Raw genomic sequence first — 23469 nt, 5'->3', positions numbered from 1 at the left:
AAGTATTAATATGTCACTTCCACATGGGGACTCAGTTTCTTCACATGTAAAAAGTGGGATCAGATAAGCTGCAAGACTCCCCCTGAGCTGTAAAAATAAACGCAAAACGATTGTGTTTTATTAGTACTTGTATGGATTCTCTGGTCTTGAGTCCTTGCCAATGTGTCTTAAGTTAAGATTCTGCAGCCTTTAGTTCTATTTGTTAAAAAACGAAACAAAACAAACAAAAAAGAAAACTTTTCAATATAAAACCAACTAGTAAATGTAGAATTGTAACCTTTACACTAGAATTTAACATGACCTTGGACAGTGACTGATGTGGACTCTAAGTGCTCCTTCCTCCCAGCTCGCCTTTGCCCTGCCTGGTTTCGCCACCACCTGGCACATCGCTGAGGCTCTCTGGGCATCAAATGAGGGAGCTTGACTAACGGACAACTGAGTTCCCTTCAGCTCCCCAAATAGGTAATTTCATATATTTCTATTTCATTAAGTTTTCTAGGTTTGCTTAACTTTTGTTTTTAACTCCATTTTCTAATGTTGGGGAAATTTTGTGCTTCTAGGAGGCAGGACAAACATGTATGGGACAAACATGCAAATATTTTGAAGCAGCTTATACCATGAGGTCGACCTGCGCATTAGAAATAAAAATGGCCATTGATGCTATTGAGAAGAGAAAAAAAAGGTCTCCACAGAGAAGCGAAGAGAATGTGAGGGAGAAGGTAGGAAACGACTTGGTTTGTAATGTAAATTGTTTTTGAAAGGAAATGTAAGAAAGTGAATAGAAATGAGATTACTTTAAAAAGTGGACTGGATGGTAACTACGCAGAAGGAAGTCCCACAATTCCGACATTTCGGATCTGGGAGGTTGGTTGTCATGTGAAGTCATAAATTCCAACGAGGCAGGAGAATTTCATTTCCCCCTCTCCTCCACAGCACTCCCAGCACTTTCCCCCTTCATCAGACTCAGAATCAGAGCCCCACCTCCACGTCTTTGAGCTTCCTGGAATTTAGTGGTTGGATTAGGGCTCTACATCATTATGATAAAATCAGTATTATAAATTCAAATTTGTATATCCTCAGTCTCGGTACATTGGTGGTCCTCATTCTCCAGCTGTAACTTGCTACGTTGTGAAACTCTGAAATCAGCTCTACTATAAGCAAATGCTTGAATGTTCCGTGAGCCTACTTCCTGGGCCACAGCAGTCCCTGCCCCCACCCAGGCCCTTCTCAGCGCCTGCCTCACACTGTCTTATAGTTTGCAGGGATAGAAAAACTATGTCTGGGAGTTCTCCTTAGTTCTCCACAGAATAAAACAATGATCTTTTGTCCAACCAATATTTTACAAGATAATAAACTCCTTTTAACAAATAAAACAATGATCTTCTGATTCTGATAAACAGGCTCGTGCTATCAACCAATACCTCCCTGAAACCTCTCCACACCTCTCTAGATTAGTTATAGGACTTCTGTTCAGCTAGTCTTCAGATGGTTCTCCAGATTGATTGCTCTATAATTGATTATAATTTTAATGAGGCAGGCACAGTGTTTACCTACTCTGCCATCTTGACCGGAACCTTCCATACCTCTCCAGAAATTACAGCCTTCGCAATCAGTATCAACACTGCCTTACATCAGAATGCTTATACATTTGCAGGGCTTTCTGGTTTTCAGGACTCAATCGCGTTCCTTAATCCACTTACCCCGTTTCGACCCTGTGAGATAGGAGACACAGATTCCCAGGTACATGTGAGGAAAGTAAAGCTCAGAGCCAAATGGAGCTGCCACAGCCCTGGGCTACTCCATTGTATGTCTGGGTCTAGATACACTTCTGATGTCTATTCACTGCTATTTCCACTTCTGCCACTCCTTTGAAACATATGTTCTTTCATGTCCATTACTATGTTTTTTGAAGTCTCAATTTATCTTCAAAATGAAGATTTCAGAACTGAGTTTTCTCTTGGGTACATTATACACGGAAAACTAGCTATTCTAAGCCTCTTCAAAACCGTTTAATTTGACCACATATATAAACAACTGGAAAATTATATTCCCGATGGGCATGCTTTTCTAAAGTCAACACGCTTCCGTGATCTTGTAATAAAGAATCTGAATCTACATCATCCAAGGCAGAGAGAGCTGTGTCTGTGAGCAAAACACACGGCTCCGTGGAATGGATGCTTCCCTAAGAAAGCAAACTGTGATGTGTTCAAACAGTATCCTTTAAAAAAAAATCTTTACACAGAATGAGACCTCTTTGCAAAACTTCCAAGACGTCTCATTTTTCTTAAGTTAAAACTGTAGACCCAGTTTCGTCATGAGTACATAGTATAAAAATATAAGACCAGATCAAGGAAAAAAACACAAATATGTACCGTGCTTCTACTTTCCAAGTGCTTATACTTTTCAAGCTGCTCTCCCACGTAATATCTTATCTGATAACACAATTATATATATACCGTGTCTTGTTACTAGCGCTAATGCCTGTGTGCTACGAGATTATGTGGACAGATGGTAGACAGGACAGTAAGAGGGGCAAATGCTCCCCCGCTAACCTTTCTTCAGTATTTGCTGTGACAGAGTCACCTGGAGGGTATACTTTTAAGAGGCTGACATTCATATATATAATGCTTATACTTGTCCTCAGTTTCCCATCTCTAAAAGGGGGGCCTTGGCCAGAAGACCTTCAGATCCTTCCTGCTTTAAGTTCTAGAGAGCTGGGTGTGAAGGGCACTCTAGTTCTCTTGGAACAAGTCCTGGCTGCCCAATTTGCAATATAGAATATGTAGAAGCATAGCCAGGCTCAGATGGGCAGACAGGGCGTTTGACATTCAAAGTCATCTGTAGGGTTTTCCCAAATTCTCATAGCACGCTATCACTCTGCACAGACGTTCAGCCTCCTGAAGTATCTGCTTCGCCAGCTCTCTATGTGATTGGCATTTTAGGGTCTGTGCCTGAGATCCCACAATCCCTTTGTCCCTTCAGTTCAAGGGTTGGTGAGCTAGCAAACATATAGGTTTGGGCGGGTGCAGTTAGGAGTGGGTAAGCCCAGCAGCCAATCCTGCTGAGCACAAGGGCACCACCTGAGGGTGCATTTGAATGTCACCGATCCCCCAAGCTCCACAGGCCTTTGTGCGTCTCACTGATACACCTTCCTCGGGTCAGTTCCTGCTATATTTCCAACTGCCAGCGAGATGGTTCTGTGACTGTCCTATGGACACCTCACACCCAGAATGTCCACAACCCTATTTATGACGCTCCCCTGTACTCTCTGCTCCTCACAAACCCACCTCTTTTTAGCAAAGGGAGCCCCCACGCATCTCGTTGCTCAAGGTAGAGAAAGCACTCCTCTCCTCCCCTGTGCTCTCACCCCTCACATCCAGGCGGTCAACAGGATGGCTGACTGCATTCCCGCCATCTTTTCTGTGCCTCTGCTCCCCATGTCTGAAGGACATTGCAGTGAGCGTGTACGTACGCATGCCCCTTGTCAGCTCTTTCATGAACCACTGTAAAATCTCCTGGGTGTCCCAGTGTCCTCCACACTGTTGTCCGAGGGACCTCCCGAAGCAAGTAAGATCCCGTCAGCCCTTTGTTATATTCTCCAGGAAGCTCACTCTGCACTTGCTGCAGGCTTGACGTGTCTGCGGAGCGAAGACATTTCCAAACTGAGCTCCCTGGGTGCTAAGAGGCCCCCACCCCAAAAGTCTCGCCTTTTCTTCTTCAATTAGAGCAGATAGACCTGTATCTGTTTTATATATTGAGTTTCCTCATTATAGTCCATTTTCTAAAATGGCCTACAGTTTATAACCACACACAAACAGAAAAGTTTACAGTCAGCTAGTAAATGTTTACTGTAATTATTCTAAGCAGCCCCAAAGTAAGTTCCTAGTATGTGTGGCATTGCGCTGTCGAAAAACAACAGCTTGGTGGTGCTGTTGAGAGGGCACTGGATTGTTAAATTATAGGACCTGAATTCGGGTCCTGGATGTGTGTCTACTAAGTGATGTAACATAGGCAGATTTCTGGGCCCCAGCAGTTGAATATGCTATAAAAGTTTCTTTCCAAATCAAACACTATGATCTTAGAGCTAAATAAAACTTATCAAGAACGGAAGTCAACACGAAACTAGGAAGTGCTGGCAGGATTCAGTAGCAGAAACTCTATAAATACAGAACTTATAAGACCCTCTGATAGACCCAGGTTAGGCTCAGGACTAATTGGTGGCCCCAAAGCACTCAGAAAGCACAAAGTACTATATAAATACTCCTGCCACCACAGTCGGGCCAGCACAGGCTTTTCAGACTCTAAGTATGGTGTGTTGTTTTCTTGTTTGTTGCTGTTGTTCATATAAAGCATGCAAGCCCTTCGCCGAGTCACGATGGTCTAGTCAGTGGATCTTTAATGACTTTTCTAAACAAAAGCACTCAAAAGGACAGGCCAAAGTTTCTATCTAATGGTCAGGATTGGCAATGGAATTTGTGGGGCCCACTGCAAAATGAGCTATAGGGCATCTTATTAAAAGACTACAAATTTCTTTTAATAATGGCGACAACATCATGAAATCAACCTTGGTTCCTGCGTACCTATGAGCCAACCTTGTTCACTGCTGTCTAGGTTACAGCCTGGGCATTTGCCTTCCTAATCTGTGGCTGACTGGTGGCTAGAGATTCCACTGGATTGCCTGAAAGGATTTACAAAGGGCTTCTCAGAGCAAAGCACAGTGAAGAAGTTGTGATTGTTAAACTTAAGCGTAGGCTAACATCCCATGCCATTTGGAGGGCCTTGGGACAAGAAGGAAAGACCCCCGCCCCCCCAGGCTGATACTTGCTACCAAGCTGGGATCAGCTGGCAGGGAGGCAGAGAGGGCTCTTACAGTGCTGCTCGCCCGGGTGAGGCTGACGGGATGGTGGTGGGTCATCAATACCCGATCAATACCGATACCCCAAGCTCCACAGGCCTATGTGAGCCTGTATGAGCCTATATAAGCCTGTAGCAGCCTGTATAACCCTGTATGACCCTGTAGGAGCCTCTATAACCTCTATGAGCCTGTATGACCCTGCATGACTGCCGCAGTCATCTGCCCACACAGAATGGGAACTACTTCACTTATAGGAAGGGCCTATGTTTTCTTCAGGGTTTTCCAAACTAAGGACTATGATTAAGCAGTGGGTCATGAAATTAATTTAATAGGTCATGATCACCATTTAAAAAAATAGAAAATATCAAGGTGTCTTATGTAGTCAGGTTAAGTACTGCTTTATGAAACTTTATCTGAGCACTTGTGTACATTGAGTCCCAATAAAAAATGCATTTCTTACTGTGACTTGCAGGGGAAACAGTTTGAAAGGTACTGCTTTATTCAAATTTGTAGCTGGCACAGGATAGGCCCTCTAATATTTGTTGAGTGAATAATGAATGTACTCGTATAAGTTGTATCTGTAATAGGCCTAAGTACATTATTCGTTATTTTCAATAATGTAATTTCCATCCTCCCAAAACTGTGTCAGGGTTACTAATTCCTGATCGGACTTAATTAAAAACTTTTATCATTTCTCTTGGAGTCTGAAACTTTTCATTTGTACTGCTAGGAGGTTGAGAGTGGGGGCTGTGAGTTTTATTTATTTTAGATTGGGGGAAGGAAACATTTTTGTTCCAGCTAAGAACATTAACCTAGTCATAGAGCCAAAAAACAATATATTTTGTTTTTTGAAAAGAGAGAAAGGTAAAATGGAAAGGGGAAGGCAGACACAGGCGGAGGAATAGCCAATTCTTTTTCTCCTTTCTCCCCTTCCTTCCTTCCTTCTCTCCTCCCTCCCTCCAGCAAATAATCACCGAGCAGCTGTATGCCAGACAAGGTGCGGGAACAACTGCTAAGGGAAACAGACTGGCCTGCCCTCTTGGAGCTTTACTCCCATGGGGCGAGACCATCACCACATAAGCCTGCAGTGCATCGTAACAACCTGGCCAGTGCTCTGAAGGCAGAGGAAGGGAAGCCGTGGGAGGGGTGTGCAATGGGGTGGGGAGGCGTTCACAGAGAGGGCTGTGGCATGTTCCAGGAACTGAGAGGAGCCCAGCCAGCGAGGAGTGTGGCTGTGGCGCCAGCTGAGCTGGAAAGGTGGCAGGGCACAGATCTTGCAGACCAGGTTCAGGATTTGGGCCTTAACCTCCTGGAAAGCACTTTAAAAGGGAGAAGCAGTGTGATCAGATTCTATTTGGAATCGTAGAGGGTGGACTGGATGCAGAGAGCAGTGGAAGCAGGGGGTCCTCTAGAAGACCCCTGCACAGGCAAGGTGAGAGATGATGGGAGATTGCAGCTGACCTCCACAGTGCAAAGGGAGGGAAATGGATGGAGCTGGGATCCACCTAGTCAGAGAGCAGAGCCTGGTGATGGGTTAGGTAAGGATGGGAGAGGAAGGAGCCAAGTAAGATCCTGAGGGGTTTGCCTTATGCAACCAACGAACGATGTGGGTACTCAGTGAGGTGGGGGTCACAAGGAGGGCTGATTTGGGATGCCTCTGAGCTCGCCAGGTGGAGATGTCCGGAAAGCAGGTACACCTGCACGTCTGAGCAGGTCTGACCTAGAGACATAAACCTGAGAGAAAGACCGTCTTCAGGAAGGCAAAAGGGGATGAGACTCAGAGCTGAGCACACACACTTCCCAGAGGCACATGCCAGGAGCCACACAGCCAAGGGAGACGGAGCAAGTCACACAGGTGCACTTTGGGGAGAGTGAGGCAAACAGGAAGAGACTTTCATGAAGTAATTGCTTGTGGCAGTTCTGGGCATCGGAGGAAAGTATTTTTAAAGCGGAATTGCAGCTTGATAATTACAGGTAGCCGAGAGGTAAGCACTTCTGGTCAGATAAAAATAGAGCCCATGGCCGAGATCATTCTCCTCTGGCCAGAGTCCATTTTACGTTCTCTTAGACGGCGGCCTGTGTGCCCTGGGCACTGACAGTGTGGCTGAGTTTCGTGGCACTCGTCCAGGGCAGGCTTCTGATGCGCCCTGCAGGCCCCAGAAACTCTATTGTTGAGACATTGGTGGGGGAGGCGCTTTCCAAAATGTCGCATTCGACAGTCTTCCTTTTGTCAAAAACAATTTTAAAATAAATAAATAAATAAATAAATAAATGCACAGAATTAAAAAAAAAAAAAAAAAAGACCTATGTTTTAAAATTTACTTCTAATGCATTATTTTTAAATGATTAGGGTCTTCTAACAAAGTGCGATCCTAAGGAGCACATATAAATGGCTGCCAGGCTTACATGAGAGTATCTGACCCAAGTGTCCTGAAGGTCCCCCAGGGCCAGCCATGAGGGGCTCTGCTTCCTGTGATGGTTATATTTCTCATCCCATCTTCATAAATTGGCCCTGTGATTCTGAACTGGCTGCCCAAGCAGCTTGACCAGAGGCAGAGAAAGGGCTGGGTCTGCAGGGTGCGAGAGCTCAGGCTCCTGGGACACTGAATCACACAGTTGTTTCCTGAAAATGAACACGTCGGCATTCCGGCTTTGCACGTTCCGTGCGAGGGCTCGGCTAACTAACAAGGTCTGTCCCGAACGGATGTCCTCATTCCAACAAAACCAGGACTCTGATCCTGCGCAGTGCAAGGTCTGAGACCAAGGCGTTTGGAGAGGCTTCTGCGGGGTAGCCCTGCTTCCCAGGGGGTGAGAGCTGCCCCCCGTCCCTCCCCACACCACTGCTTCACGTTGGGCTCACATCCATCACTGACCTGACCATGAACTGTGTGGCCTGTGAGCAGAATGAGCCTCTCTGACACTTCCTGGGCAGGCAGATTATGTCACCGTTCCCACTCTAGGTCCAGGATCCTGACTACGGGCAAGACCTACCCAGTTCAGTTGTCTGTGGATGACACTATGGAAGGGGCGGAGTCATTCCTTGTGCCTCCAGGATGCCTACAAAGGATGCTGTTGAGAACATCTGACGTCCCCTATCAGGTGGGAACTCTGAGGACTCACCCTACAAAGTTGTGGGCAGAGTTCTAAAAAATGGGTGTCAGGATGTTATTTCCCAGTTTTCTCTCTCCAAGATGACTTTTAGCCAGCAAGTCTAAGAGACGGCCCCTGCTCCACCTTCGACCCACCTCTGGGCTGCCCTTGCTGTCCCCTGCCGCTCGAGGCAGGGCTGGCAGTCCTCCCGTGTCCGCTTAAGCGCTCGCCCAGAGTCTAGCCTTTGTCCACAGACAGCCCATTGTTATCCGTGGGCTCGCTGGAAAGATTTGCTTCCTCCTCTGGGCACGGTCCTGCCTCAGTGCCTGTCCACGTCCTCTCCTGTCTATCCTGTGGCCCCGGCAGAGAGGAAAGACACTTACTGCTCAGAGCAGGATTGAAAATGGACTCCTCCTTAGTGGCATACCATCACTTCTTTTTGTTTGACATGAAAAAGCCCGCCCCCACTCACCACAAAACTCTTGGTGCTCTGGGAGACATCACTTTGTAAACTGTAAAGAGCTGGGCAAAAAAGAGGGGTGATCGTGTCGAGAACGGGGAGGCATTGTGGATTAAGGGGTCTGTGGGGTCTGGCCTGTAGGCATGGCCGCATCCTAGCAGCTCCCAGGGCAGCGTCTCCGACAGCCTGCAGTGTCTCACAGCGCTGCCTGCTGTCAGCCCTGGGAAGGCTTCTCACTCCAGGGCCACTGTCGTCACCCATTTCACCAACTCTTACTTCCCCTGGACATTTGCCCTTGTTACTCCCCTCCCTTCATTATTTCCTTTCCTGTTATTTTCTAATACTTCCCGTCCCCTCTTTTCTGTTTTCCCCCCTATGTGTCTGACTTCATAGACACAGCCAATCATTCACAGCTGACATCTGCGGTGCTCAGTTCTTTCTCTGGAGCTGATTTCATTGGCTGTGGGTCCTCACAGATCGACTTCTGGACTAAGAGCCAGAGGGTTGCAGGTTTAAACTGAGTTCTGCGCTTTATAGACTCAGGTCCCCATGTCATGATTTACTTAAAATATGTGGACTCTATTTTCCTCCCAAAAGCATTAATTTTTAAGATGGGGAAAGAATCATACTCTCAGGAGACAGAGAGATCAAACACTCACTCTTTGCCCCAACTCCATGGTTGAATGAAGCACTGAGTCCTGTTGGTTCTTTCTCTGAAATAGTTTTGGAACCCATGCACTTTGTTTTTCCATCTCCATGGCTACGACCCTAGCCTGAGCCACAGTAACCTGTCCTCGCGCGTGGCAACAGCTCTCCCACCCATGCCCTTGGCTGCATTTTGCTACCATCCAGTTCACTCTCTGTGAGGTAGACACAGGGTACTTTCTGAAACACATAGCAGATAAGGTCATGCCATTGTCCCTTGCCCTCAGGATAAGGTCAAAATCCTTAGTGTGGCTTGGAAGGCATCTGCTTACCTACTGCTTCTCACTTCAGCCCTCTCTGCCTGGAGTCTCCTGTCCTGGGCCTGTGTCCGGTTGTCCCCCTATCTGGCCAGCACGTCCTTCCACTCGCCCACCTCCCTTTCCCTGACGACTGGATGCTCATTCATCTCAGGAATCTCTCCCATGTGTTCCCACGTGACCCTGCACTTTCCCATTGTTCATTTACCGACCTCCCTGCACCACACGTGTTTCTTAATCTACCTGCCTTCCTCCGTAGGTACCTGTAAGCTCTTCGCAGGCAGGACCATGTGAATCACATGTGCCCTGTCTCCCCGGTGTCTTCCTAGCACGGAGCCTGACACACATCAACTGTCAGTAGATGTTCCCTAAACAGGTGAATGAAGGGCTTACACAGCTGTGTGTACCACCCCAGAGGATGGTTGGCCTGGAAGCTCCCTGCTGCCCTGAGCACAGACGATAGTCATCCCGGGCTCACACGGGATGTGTGGCGACTTCCTGTCTGTCCTACAGCAAAGCTTCAGCAATGATCAAAGAAGGAAAAAATGCAATTTGTTTGTTCAGTTAATTGGACTGAAAAACAAATCCATGAATCAGTTAGTTACAACCAATGGTTTTCCAGGCACAAACCGCTTGGTAGGGAACTAGTTATTTCTATCATACGCTAAATGGCATACCACTCTGTTATGATATTGCTGTGAATTTAACTTATGAGTGTCAAGAACATACTCTATAACACCATCCATTTTTGCCAACTTTCGGCAGAAAGGTATGTGATACAAACCATTATAAAACCCATATGGGGCTGGCAACAACCTTTGCTTCATATTTAAGAGAACAGTGTATTATCTTTTTGGGAAGGTTTTAATTTAACTACACTAAGGCTTCTTTTCTTCCCAATATTTCTCAGTGGCATAAAGGGATTGACACAAGAACAATGGGAAGGAATGAATTCTCAATAACTTTTAAACAATTGTTAAGATGGGTTCTATTTACCCAAGAACACAGACAGGGAGTCAAAACCGAGCTGGGAAGGGCCAGTGACACAGACCTCATCCTGCCTGAGTCCTCTGTTCCCTTCTCTGCAATGAAAGGGTTAAACAGATGCTTCCAGAAAACTACCAAGACCTTGCAGCAGGCTGAACACCAGGCTCAGCGGGCCACCCCGGGTGGGTGGTCCAGGCCTGCCTGTCCACCCTCAGGAAACTGTGTATGAGTGAGTGAGTGTGTGCATGTTACACACCTGTGCTTAGGTTAAGAGAGAAAGAGAAAGAGAGGGAGGAAGAAAGAGCCCAGTGCAGTCTGTTTTTTATTAAGAAAAGAGTTCTTAAAAATGGCATTCTTGAAAGAAATGTTATTATACATGACTTGAAAAACATCCACACCAACACTCTGGTGGGGTGGAAGGAAGACGTTACCTGTCATCTTAAGGAGTCTATTTTCTAACAAATGAAGTCTCAACAAGATTTTACCCAGAATTACCTTTTCTTGTGTCATGAACCCTGGCAGGGGCCTCATGAAACCCAGGGACTCCTTCCCAGAATGTTTTTAAATACATAAAATACATGAGGTGACAAAAGAAACCAATCATAATTACTGCTCTCAGGATGATTAAAAATTGTGATATAGTAAAATACATACTTATTTATTAAGATGCCTAATAACCAGGGCTACCGTTTATCAACTACTATACTTCTGAAATATTTACAAGCATAAATGTTGATCTGTAATCACTGTAATGTCATGAAAATGTCTGTGGTTTCCAGTGGTGACTGACACTCCTCATGTGGCTTGTTGCGGATATTCATAATTGAAGGAAATATTACATTTTCCTTGGAGGTTAGTGAGAATAAAGATGTAATTGTTTTTCCCACTCAAGTTTACAGAGCTGAATTCCATCCATGGCACCCAGGTCAGCAAACCCTAGAAGCAAGGGTCTTGGTCCCTGGTCAGGCCATGACCTTGGAGGGAGTCAGGCCCACGGAGAAAATGCACTTGGTTCAGAGGCTCTGCATTGTAACTGAGCTCCTGCCCTGGGCCTTTTGGGGGAAAGTCCCAGGCCAGTGGGCTGGGTCATTGAAATTTTCCTCACGTTTGGGGCTTACTGCATCTACTAAAGTTGCTGTATTCTAGGGTTTCCAAGTGGGAATTCCCGCCCGTTGTCAGGAATTTTTTTCACTTTCCCGGTCCCAAATCCCGAGAAAAGTTGGTCGGGAAATCGGGAAAATCGGCTCCTTGAACCCAGATGGTTGGTAGTATCGGCCGTCACTTTGTGGAAAAGATTCATCAGGGAGAACAGAAAACAGTTTATATCTCAGGATTTGAGAACGGGAAAGCGAAAAAAATTCCTGAGAACAGGTGGGAATTCCCGCCTGGAAACCCTCCTGTATTCCATTCGATTGTTCGTACCTTCTGATCCAACTATGCAGCTCACCTCACTAAACGCTCTCCTTGGATCTCAAAGGACTCAGAGGACCCTCAGGAGAAGGTGTGTCTGCTAGAACGAAAACTAGGCAGTATTATTTCAGGAGGGTAATATAACCTTCATATTCATATATGGGATTTTTTAAAATTTAAAGTACTTACATATATATCTTACTTTGTTCCTCCAGGATTCATTTCATGATAATCCTGGAGGAAGAACTAGCACATTAAACCACTGATGACTTTGCATGTGTCGTGCCAGACACGTACCTTCTTTCCTCACCCTGGAGCCTTTCTAAGCTTCCAAGGGCTGGTGACCATGTGTGATGCACCATCCTAGTCTCTCCCTGCATGCTGCCCCCCAACCCTGTGCCCAGGCAGAGACGCCTTCATACTGGGCACTGACTGTTGGATGAGCAATGTGTTCCTGCTAGGCCGGGGCAGACGTTCTCACCTTTTCTCACACGTAAAAATCATACTTGTCCACCCGCTTCTTACTTTCAGGCCCAGGTGCATCTCTCTCAACTCTAAATCTGGGGTTGATGAACTTTCACACAGGGGTTGGGATGCTGCCTTCTCGTTCTGGCTGCTAGACTGTTGCTGTTGGAATGTGGGCAAATCGCTATTCTCTCTGCACCTGAGTTCTGCAGCAAATGGCAGTGATGCTTTCCACCCCGACTAATGCTCAGGGAGGCTGTGAGCAGTGAATGAGATAACAGAAATAGAACTACCTCCAAAAGTAGGCTCGCATAAATATGATGGTGCCATCAAAATGAAAGAGCTATTTTAGTATAAATTGTCTCTTCTTTAATCATTTCACTTCTTTAATCAAAAAAGGTAATAATCACACTTTCACGGGTATATTACTAGAGTTTTAAAATAAATGATTCTTCTCCCTTTATCCCATTATAACCTTTCCATTTCAATGAGTCCTTTATTTAAAATAGTTTTCAACCTTTTAAAAATAAAATACAACGTAACCTATTCCAACAGCTTGCTTAGCTACTTGCACATAAGAGTCAATGACTAACTACTTCGGGATTAGCTGTAAATGCTTGCTTCCCAAAGCATTCCACAGACGTGCCCTGATTCCTCAACTTGACTCTCAACAACCAGCCCTGGGCCCTGACAGGGCCACGCAGCTTTGTGGACTTCTACCCCTGTTGGCAAACCATGCCAATATCCACCTGAGAACCCCAGAGGGGTTATGGCCCTACGGGGAGTTAGTGGAGGAACTTGAATGAATCTTCATATGTAAAATTACACTTATAATGCGTGGCTGCCAGCAGACCTCAAAAGATGGTAGTGATTTATTGATACTCATTTTTCAAGGCTATAAATCACCTTCGCACTGCTCTGCTGAAGTGGCCACTGCCAGTAGGAGGCCTCCCTGCCGGCCACTGCTCTCTGTGAGAGATGAGCCATTCCCAACATATCCCTACGGCCTAACCTTGATGGTGGAACCCAGAGAGGGTCAGAGAAAGTCTGTTCCCTGGGCTCTCAACCTTGATTCCCAGGCCTGGGTATTCCATGGTAAGGAATTGATATCTACTTACACGTACTAATACCTGTAACAAACATGTTATGAAGTAAATTCTGAAAGATTAAAGGCTTTGTGTAATTTTATTTTGGTTATTGCCTCAAAAGCATCTCTAGACTCTTTTGCAATTTTAATTTTTATGAAAGAAACTCTTGGTAGCAGAACACAGCACATCTTATTTTGGGGAGAACATGTTGGGAAAAATTGACCGACAAGGGCTGGGCTTATCTGGCTGAAACAAAAGCGCGCCTCCAACTACAGCCTGAAGACTCCATGGAGGACGGATTAGAACTGAGAGAAGAGCTGGGGGACAGCCAGGAAGCAGGACTTGGGAACCAATAGTGACTACAGGAAATGAGAACTGGCAGGAAGAGATAGAAAAAACAGCGTTCTGACAACCAGGAACAGTTTTAATTTGACATAAGAGGAAGTGAAAAGACTTCTAGGAAAGGATGTCATCTTACGGCCAAATGAGTCAGAAAGGTTACTTGGAATTCTGTCATCTGTCCTTTGAGCTTAATAAGACTGAATCGTTGCTAATTTGAGTGACGGAATTAAAACCCTGTCCATTTCTGAAAAACACTTGAACTGCTTATAAGAAAACCAGGAATAAGCTAGTGCCAAGCTATAATACACGCCCCAAATTTTTATTTGCATTGCTTTGAGGTGGGTAACTTTGGCTCTGAACTTCTTATATTGATGAATAAAACCTTTTATGAAACCTGCAGTCCTCTGCATGGCCATGAAATGAAATCTGGCTGTCTCCACAATCTTGCAAACTGAGTTACATTATGATGACTAACATTCTTTGAGTTGTGTCATTTTGCAAGTCTCATTAAACCCTCGGTGCACTACAATAGATTATTTGTAAAAAGAAAAGCTTCCAAGTTTGTTTTCAGCTAACAGATCTCATGACTGTATTTATTCATTTCAAGTCAGAAATGGGGACACAATTATTGACCGGTCTGAGGGGACTTTCTAGAGCGGTCAATGAATGGGAGAGGGCTAAAAAAACACAATAGGTAGTTTGTATCCAAAAGCGTTAGATTGTTTGATATATTTATTTTTTTTTCCCAATTACAGTTGACATTCAATATTATTTTATATTAGTTCCAGGTGTACAGCATAGTGGTCAGACATTTACATAATTTAAGAAGTGATCCCCCTGACTAGTCTATACCCACCTGACACTATGCAAAGTTATTAAAATATTATTCAGTATATTCCCTATGCTTTACTGTATATCCCCATGACTATTTTGTAACTGCTGATTTGTAATTCTTAATCCCTTCTTCTTTTTCATCCAGCCCCTGAACCCCCTCACATCTGCTATCCATCAGTTTGTTCTCTGTATCTAAGTCTTTCTGTTTTGTTTCTTCTTCTATTTTGTTCTTTAGATTCCACATATTAAGTGAGATAATATATGTATTGTAAAGTTTAGTTACAGAATCTGTTGCTTCAACAAAAAAATGAAGGATAAAAACTCTACCCACTAAGAAAAAATGGACAGCGTAACTCCAAGGGTCTGGAAGCCTGCAGGAACGGAAGTTCCGGCCCACGTGCCACTGCAGACAGCTCAGGGGCAGCCACACGAGTAGGGAAGAGGAAACAGGAGATTGGCTTTGTCAACTGCTTTCAAACATCCCTGCTGGGCAGGTTGCCTTTATCTTCCCTCCAAGCCTCTAAGCCTCTGTCCTACTGCTCTGTCTGTCTGTCCATCTGCAGGGCCTCCTGCTCTTCTTCAACCCAGTAACTCCTACTTATGCTGTGACACGGTGTAGGGACCAGCCGTGCCGTGAAATCTGGGCTCTCAGAGACCCTTCCCCATTGCACTTATCACACTCCACTGTGTTTATTTCTTACAGCCTTCCCCAGCAGATTGTAAGGCCCTTCTTAACCAGAACCGTACACTATAACGATCTGGAGAATGCAGAAATGGACAACGCAGAAACCACATGCACGTACGTGCACATGGGCGTGTGTGGGCCCTGGAATCACTTTCTGTAGCTGATCTGTGGGTCAGTAACACGCTTTGGACTTCATAATATCTAATAGTGCACGTTTCCTCACATTGTTCTTTTTCCAAAATGGTATTGGATACTACGGCTAGTTTATTCTTTTAATTGAACTTTACAATTATTTTACCTTGTCCCCTGCCCCAAATTGCATTAAATTTATAAATAAGTTTGTGGAGAGAATGTGTCCTGATTTCTAATGCAATTCCTGATATTACAGTAACTTATTATGTATTTATTTGGTGACTAATAAGCCTACTAAACTTAAAACAAGAGTTCTAATATTTGTTGGTATTGTTATTGTTGATTTTCTCGTCATCAACAAAAAAAGTGGTAATTCTGTTTGCTCATTTTGGACAGTTATGTTTATTTTTCTCCTCTTACTGCATTAATTAGAAAATCTAGAAAAATGTTAAATATCAGTGGAATGTTAGAGATTGTGGAATCCTAATTTGTTCCTAACTTTAATGTAAGTAATTTAGTATTTTACTATTTAAAAAAGTTAGTTTTCTTTAAAACCCAATGTTAAATAAATATTCTTCATTAATTTTCTATCGCCAAATAGCAAATTACCACAAATGTGGTGGCTTTAAACAACAGAAATTTATTGCTTCAAAATTTTAGAGGGTCAGGAGCCCAGATCAAAAAAGCCGGGGTGCAGGTATCCGTGGGCTCGGAGCCTCGTCCTTCCAATCGCAGCGCAGCTGGCAGGATTCATTGCTTTCTCCCCTTCCCACACGGCCCCCTCCATCTTCAAGCCAGTAACGTGAGTTGAATGCCTCTCCTGCTGGAAATGTCTCCATCTTTGCTCTTAAACGGCTCTGTGATTACACTGGGCCCACCTAGGTAATCCAGGATCCTCTCCTTAAAGTCAGTCGATTGGTAACCTTAATGGCATCTGCAAAGTCTCTTTGCCATGCACGGTGACATACGTGGGAGCAATGCCACAAGACAACCATCACGGAGGCCGAAATGCTGCTGACCATTCTTCCAATTTTGGCTAACTGAGTTTGAGAGTTAGAAGTAGGGGCCAAATTGTATTAAATTTCTTTTTAACATCTATTGTCATGATTATATAATTTTGGCCTTTGACCTACTGATATGTTAATAGATTTAGTAACATTAAAGAAATAATTGCGTTCTTGGAATATACCTTTCTATGTCATAATGACTAATTCTTTCACTATACTGCTAGATTAACACTACTATGTCATCATGTTGGTTTTACAATACATTTATAAATGAGAATTTTTTTTTCATGTTATTTCTGTCAGGTTTTGAGGTTATGCTATCTTGGTGAAATGAACTGAAAAGCTGTCCAACCTACTTTGAACTCTGAAACACTATTCAGAGCATAGGAAGTAAGAATGTCTGGAGCCAGCATTTTCTCGGATAATTCTTCAATAACATTTTCAGTTTTTCATTGTTAATAGTCTATTTAAGTCTCCCACTCATTCTTTGGCTAACTTCCCATAAAATAACGTTTCATTGAGATTTTCAAATCAATTGGCATAGAGTTATACAATATACAAAATTACTATTTTCCAGTAACTACAAAACCCTCACCTATATTTATCTCATTTGAATCTGTTATTTCTACTTTATTTTCTCTCTTTTAGTCTTACCGGATGTTTACCTTTTTGTTGTTTATTTTCCAAAGAATTAGATCTGGTATCACATTTATTTTTCTGTTTTTTAGGTCATTAATTTTTTCTTCCTGTTTTCCTTAAGTTTATTTTGCTATTCTTTTTCTATCTTCTTGAGATGGATGCTATGCTTGTTTATTTGCTTCTAAGTTCAGTTTTGTTTTTTTGTACTAGCCTTTTTAAAACTTTATTTCATTGGCCATCTACCATCCTAACTTCCTGTTTGAGGAGAATACTAAAATAGGCGGGAGGCAGGGCTCCACCAACTCACCCCCTTATAGAAGCTGAAAGTGGGACAGTTACCCCTCCTGCCACGCTGGTGCTTAGGTGTGGAAGCGAAACAGGCCCAGGTGTTCCCACCCAGATCTCTGAATTCAGAACCTGTGGTCACCACAGAGTCCCAGTTCTAAGCTGACGTCAGCAGTGGAGTTAGAACTCAGTGGTGGAGCAAACGACACTTCCACCTCCTGTCACGTCCTGTTGCAGGTGTGACTGGCTGTGTGCAGCCACCCAGCCTCCCCAGGCCACCCTGGTTCTAAATCTGGTTCTCTGGCCTTTGCCTTCATTTCTTTGAGCTACCTGATAGTTTTCCAAACGACTCCTTTTCTGCTTAGGTTAACTATTTTTTTGTGTTTGGAATTTAGAATTGTGAATGGCAGAGAGTTTTCTTTTGCATTGTTCTTATTGTCATGTTCTAACTATTCCACAATTGCAATTTTGACGTTTCTGTCACCCAAGAGTTACGATAAAAAGCTTTAAAAAAAAATCTTACAGGTTAGGTTTGTGTACTGTATATTGGTGATTGATTTCTAGTTTTGTCATTGTGTCATCAGATAGCATGGTCTGGGCAACATCGACTTTTAGGAAGTTAGGAATTTTATTGTGGCCTCATATGATTAATTTTTGTAAATGTTTCACAAACAGTTTAAAAAGGTAAGTATACTTTGTAGAAACAAAGCTCAGCATCCACTTATTAGTGATATATTGGTATCCTTTATTTTATTACTTTTGTTTTGCTTACCTGAGCCATCAAAATCAGAGTTATGCCATTGTTTCTCATTAGCAATATGTTTATACCAAATTATCCTTACATTTCCTAACAATTTTTACTTCATGTATCTTAAAGCAATGTTATTCGGGGCATATATGTTGATGACTAAATTTTTAATTGTACTCTTTACCAATGTAAAATTACTCTCTTTGACCCTCGTAATATGAAAATAGTAATGCTTTCTACCATGAATTTTCCTTGTTCTGTTCTTAATAATGATCCTTGGGGACTGTCTTTTATTTCGCTGCATCTAGCTACTACCACAGTGCCTGGCACACAGGGTGCTCATTAAATGTGAATGAAACGCAAGGCTACTGGAAACTATGGGTACAGTAAACCCTGTTTGTTTTGGTTCCTGGTAGGAGGCAAATGCCAGCGTGCTCCTTTCCCTTCAAATAACAGACTTTTCTATGGTAAATTAATAGTCCTCTCACCATATCCAAATAGTAAAAAGGAAATTCCAGATTACTGCCCCATACCAGAAGGCAGCTGCAATGCTAAATCTCAGATATAAACCTCTTGTATTGAGTCCAGCTGTGAAGCAGTAACTGGGCTCCAATGGGCAGCAGTGCCCAGCAGAAGGTCCACAACAGACCAGCCAGATATCTGCAGTCAGGCTCACACACCACATCACACAGGAAGCAGCTGGATCCACGAAAGGGAGCCACTGTTGCGGCAGAAGAAAGCACATGGAGCGAAGTGCCCAGGAGAGCGCGAGCACAGCAAGAAAGAGGCAGGGGAATGGGAAAGCGAGCTCGTGAGCATTTGTAAAGACGATGGTAAAGTGCTACCAAAAACAAGAGTGACTGGATGCTGAGTCCCTGCAGAGGGTATCTGGATGTTCTCTGTGCCACCCACACCAGAAATGGCAGAAGGGGACGGAAGAAAGAGACCAGGGCCCCCTGTGTCTGAGGGAAGAGGCTGGCACCCGAGAGCTCCCTAGGGGCCGATACAGCCTGCCGGCCTCCTGCGCCATCTTCCCTGTCCTCACAGTACCTTCACATGTGGCACTGCAGGTGCAGGGAGGGTCCCCCTTACCCAGACACAGCAGGTTTGGGACCCAGGTGGCTGCTGACTCCAGAAGCCACCGCTTAGCCTTCACGCTAAGCTGCCTTCTGCCTGGTCAAAGTGAGATGGTTAGACACTGGACCAGAGCTCACCAGAGGACAGATTCCCTTAAAGCATCCACCCGGGTCAGGGAAGGGTGGAGGGGACTCATGTGGGACGTAGAACGTACACAGTAAGTCTGAGAGGACCTCTCAGGCACATGTTTGCTTCCCCGCTCCTCGTTACTCCTGCTTTAATGACCTGAGGGAGCCTCCGGAGCTGAGCGAGCAGACTTGGCTCCCTCGTCCCCAGCTGTTGGTTGTTTAAACATGTCTTGTAACTTCAAAGATCGCCTGAGTGAACAAACAACTCAAAACAGTCTGCTTCAAACGTGCAGAAGCGATTTGATGGCAACACACAGGGAGAGAAGTACAGGGACAGAGAAAGAGTCAGAGAGAGAAAGAGATGCAGAGATAAAGAGAGACAGTCAGCGAGAGGAGATTCACTTCGCGTACAGCAGCTCACCTAAGCTTATGAGATGACAGAAAAACAAGGTGACTCCTGTCACTGTGCAGACGCAGCTCGTTCTGTACAGTATTTGGAGCACCACAGCAGCTCCTCTCCCGCAACTCAGGATGACAGCATTCATGACAGGCACCTACTGAGCCCTCAGGGGGCACCAGGGCCATACTGGGCGCTTGCTGGGCACTCTCTCACCTAATCCCTCAAAGAACCCTAAGAGGTAGCTGTAGGGTCACCCCATTTCACAGATGCAGAAATAGCTGGGCGTAGTCAGATAACCCACCCCGGTTCCAATATTATCCAATGACAGGACCAGGATTTGTCCTGGGCCTGTGTGTCCTCAGAGCCATGTCCCAACCACTAGGCTCTGCTAACTAGTTCTAGATTTGCAACAGTTTGCTCCCTAAGAAAGCTTTCCTCAGCTAAGACTACAACTCCGTAAGACTTTGCTCTCATTTCAAACTTACTGAAGAAAGAAAAATACTCTTCTGAACTGCCTGGGAAACTGCATTTTCCTCTCTCCTCTCCCAGCACAAAGTGGCATTTATTTGTGGGCCTAGGAAGTACCAACCCCAACCCATTCCTTGCTAAGGGAAGGAAAGCCACATGTGCCAATCCTGGCTTTCAGCACATCATTGGATGTTTTGCCTTGGCTGCAAAAAGCAAAATTCTTTCAACCAAAATGTTCTACCTCAAAACAAAATAGTGGCCAACTCTGCAATTATACTTCCCAGTTGGAGACATCTGCTTTCCACTCTGTTTCCTGCATGCAGAAGGTCCAATTCGCTAGTTTGCTAATGGGTCCCACTGAAGGCCCAAATGTAGCATAATGAACTGGAAAAGCAAAGCTATGTAGGTCTGAATCACTGTGTGGTTTTTCCAGGAGCGCTGTGAGGAGCTTTATGTTAAATCAGCCCTATGCTGCTTAGCTCACCTGTCCTGCACAGAGCGGGGCCCTCATCAGGGTTTGCCAAGCTCCAGCCCTAGAACCGTCAGCTGATGCTTACAGGCAGCTGTAGGCAATGTGCTTTCTGTCCAGGGTTCCTCCTGTTGAGCGCACCCCCAAACCCTCCCCCTTCCTCTCCTTTCCCTTGCTATTCTGTGTCCCCCATTACAGGACACCACATGCTTGGCTGTGGAGTGCTGCATTGCCACTGTGATGTGGATTTACGAGAAAGGTTGCAGAAGGGCTCCTGGATATTATACACCAGTGGCTCTTATTTTCTCAGCTGGTAGTTTCTACAAGAAAGGATACGCTCCTGAACAGTTATGCTAGAGGAGAAGTATACCATGCACTGGGGTTAATATCTACTTTTGGTAATTAATTCATCAGGTTCTTTAAGGAGCTGTAAACCTATGGGCGATGGAGGGAACAAATGAGAGAATTACATGAACTTTTAGGAAGTGTTTGACAATAATACAAAGGGAATTTTAAAACACTATGAGGTCAGGAGGGAAGTTTATCATGATTAGGAATGTAGACTAGAGACAGGAAATAGAGGGTTGAGGCCAACTGATACCGATAAAAGAATAGAAATAGTCAGGGGTCTAGTAAGGGTAAACAATTTTATAAATGATAAAGAGAGGAAAGTACCCAGTTACCACTTCAGGTTTCTAGTTAATAAGTGCCTACCTATAAATGCCAACTGGAATAAGTCATTAAACCTCCAGGAGAAGGCAGGCAAAATAACAAAAGTTTTCATGTGAAAAAGTATGTAACATACTACTCCTTTGTATAATATTCCACCACGTAAAATCATAATTACAACCCAAGAAAGCGTCCTGAGAATCCCTATAAATTGTTCCCCTGAAGATATTTCAGCCACTGTGCTGTTTCGGCATAAAAGTGTCCTCGAGATGGGCATGGGATGGCCACTGGGGCCGGAGTCACCAGGAAGGGTATCAGAAATCAAACAAAGGTTGTCATGTGTCTTTGTAGAAACCCTGATGTGCCCTCACATAGAGCACCAGGTATAGTTTGTTCATCGTACCTGCCAAAGGCTACAGCAGATCAAGAAATTGTCCAGAGAAAGCCAATCAAAAATATCAAGGTAGCAGTAGTAATAGCAGTAATAGCGCTGACAATCACAGAGCACTTGCTCTCCACCAGACACTATTCTACGTGCTTTACGTGTATTAAATCATTTACTCTTACCATCGCCTGAGGTAGGGACTGCTACTGACCCCATTGCAGAGATGAGAAAACCAAGTCATAGAGAGTTGAAGTAGCTTGTCTAAGTCACAAAGCTAGTATCTGCACCCAGGCCACACGTACCCGATTCCAGGCTCTTAACTACAGGCTACTTACTCCCCGAGAAAGACTGAACAAGCTGTTCCACTGGGAGGCAAAGGCTAAAAGTAATTTATCGAAGTTAATAAAACCAAAACAAGGGAAATCGTGGACTTTCTAACAAACTGTAGATTACTGAAGTTAGAATAAATTTCAGACAAATAAAAGGAAAACTGCTTTGCACAGCAGGAAGTCTAACATTTTATTTTCCTCAAGAATAATTGAGACGACAAATTCTAGCAGACTCCAAACGAGTGCTGGCAATCGATAATGCGTCACTGTGGAAAAAGGATTGTTCTGTGGCTTTCGATCCTTTCCGGGATGAGGGAACAGAGAATTTCCATGCCCATTCGCCCAGGAATACCCTTGGTTATTTCTCTCAGAGGCAGGTTCTGGGACTGAAGAAATGAGGGCCTTCCCTAGGGTGGCAATGCCTCTGTCCGCTTCTTACTACCCTTTCTGTTCTATGGGTCTTCTGCCCCCTTCTAGCCAATCTCATCTCTAAGAAGCGCCAGCCCAGGAAAGAAGGTGGTTTGTGGGTGTGGGTAGCAGATCTCAGTGTGAAGCGACAGGAAGTGCTTCCAAGGGGCTGGGACCCACGTCACTTGTAGAAATCCTGTGCTGGGTCACGGTGACCCAACAGAAGGGCCACGTCTTACAAGTGAGGACTGCTGTGCTCCACTCTGCTCCCTCTCTGTCTGTGTCCCTTGTCTGTCCCAAGAAAAGCAAGTAGACAGAGAGGGGAGGTCTCTGGGAGGAGTAACAACCCTAACTGTGGGCCCAGAATTCTCCTGGCCTCTGCCTCTTTTCCTCTGCTTATGTTTCAAATGCCTCAGGGACATCCAAACATCCCTCAAGGACTTGGGAGAACTGCACAAAGCACATCCAGCTAGGTGGGGCCAGTTCATTGGGCAATGGAGGGGCTTAGGGGTAAAATACTTTTATTTCAAGTGTCTGCTGATCTGGCAGCTCCAGGGAATAAAGAACCCCCACTCTGGTGTATGTGCTCCTGGAGGAGAAGGCCTAGGGCATTGTATTGGTAGAGGGGGCGTTACAGGATGTAAAAAGAAAGAAATTATAAAGATTTGGTAACACTAGGCTTGGTGAACTGGATCAGCGGCAGGAGGCAAATACGTTGCAATATTAACTATTATTGAGTTGTTCAGTTTCAAAGGAGTCAAGAGACACACATGCTGACTCTCTAGCTCAGGTCTATTAAAAAGAAATCAGCTACTCCATCAGCGACACACACTTGAGCACAAGCATCAGAGGTGGTACAGAGGCGATTTCGGCTTCTACTCACCTACGCAGTTATCACAAAGGCTGCAATGAGAGGCACGAGGAGGCCGGAAAATCTTGCAGGTGAAACAATATTTAAGTTTCACAGTCTGGCCATTGATGATGACTTCTTTGGTTCTGGGAGGTGGACGGTACCCCCCTGAACTGGTGCCGTTTGCGATATCTGTGGAGAAAAGAAAAAAGGGTACATGCTGTTAACATAGCACTTAAATTCTGCAGGCCCTCGCAGCTAGAGGGCCTGGAGTCTGCATTTCCAAGTGCAGTACCC

At 44.6% G+C, this 23469-nt stretch overlaps 1 protein-coding gene across 3 annotated transcripts in view; it reads right to left on the bottom strand.

The window, feature by feature from the left end:
* Positions 1 to 23469, bottom strand: part of ZDHHC14 (zDHHC palmitoyltransferase 14) — a 248302-nt gene that overhangs the window by 53869 nt on the left and 170964 nt on the right. For all 3 annotated transcript variants that reach the window (XM_074333749.1, XM_019749318.2, XM_019749308.2), the window contains exon 3: positions 23206 to 23364. In XM_074333749.1, coding sequence (XP_074189850.1) covers positions 23206 to 23364 — 159 coding nt within the window. The remainder of the gene's footprint in view (positions 1 to 23205; positions 23365 to 23469) is intronic.

This window comes from Rhinolophus sinicus, linkage group LG05 (assembly GCF_036562045.2).
Source record: "Rhinolophus sinicus isolate RSC01 linkage group LG05, ASM3656204v1, whole genome shotgun sequence".
Lineage (NCBI taxonomy): Eukaryota > Metazoa > Chordata > Mammalia > Chiroptera > Rhinolophidae > Rhinolophus > Rhinolophus sinicus.
The sequence above is the reverse complement of the archived record's forward strand: the minus strand, read 5'-3'. Positions and strand labels throughout refer to the sequence as shown.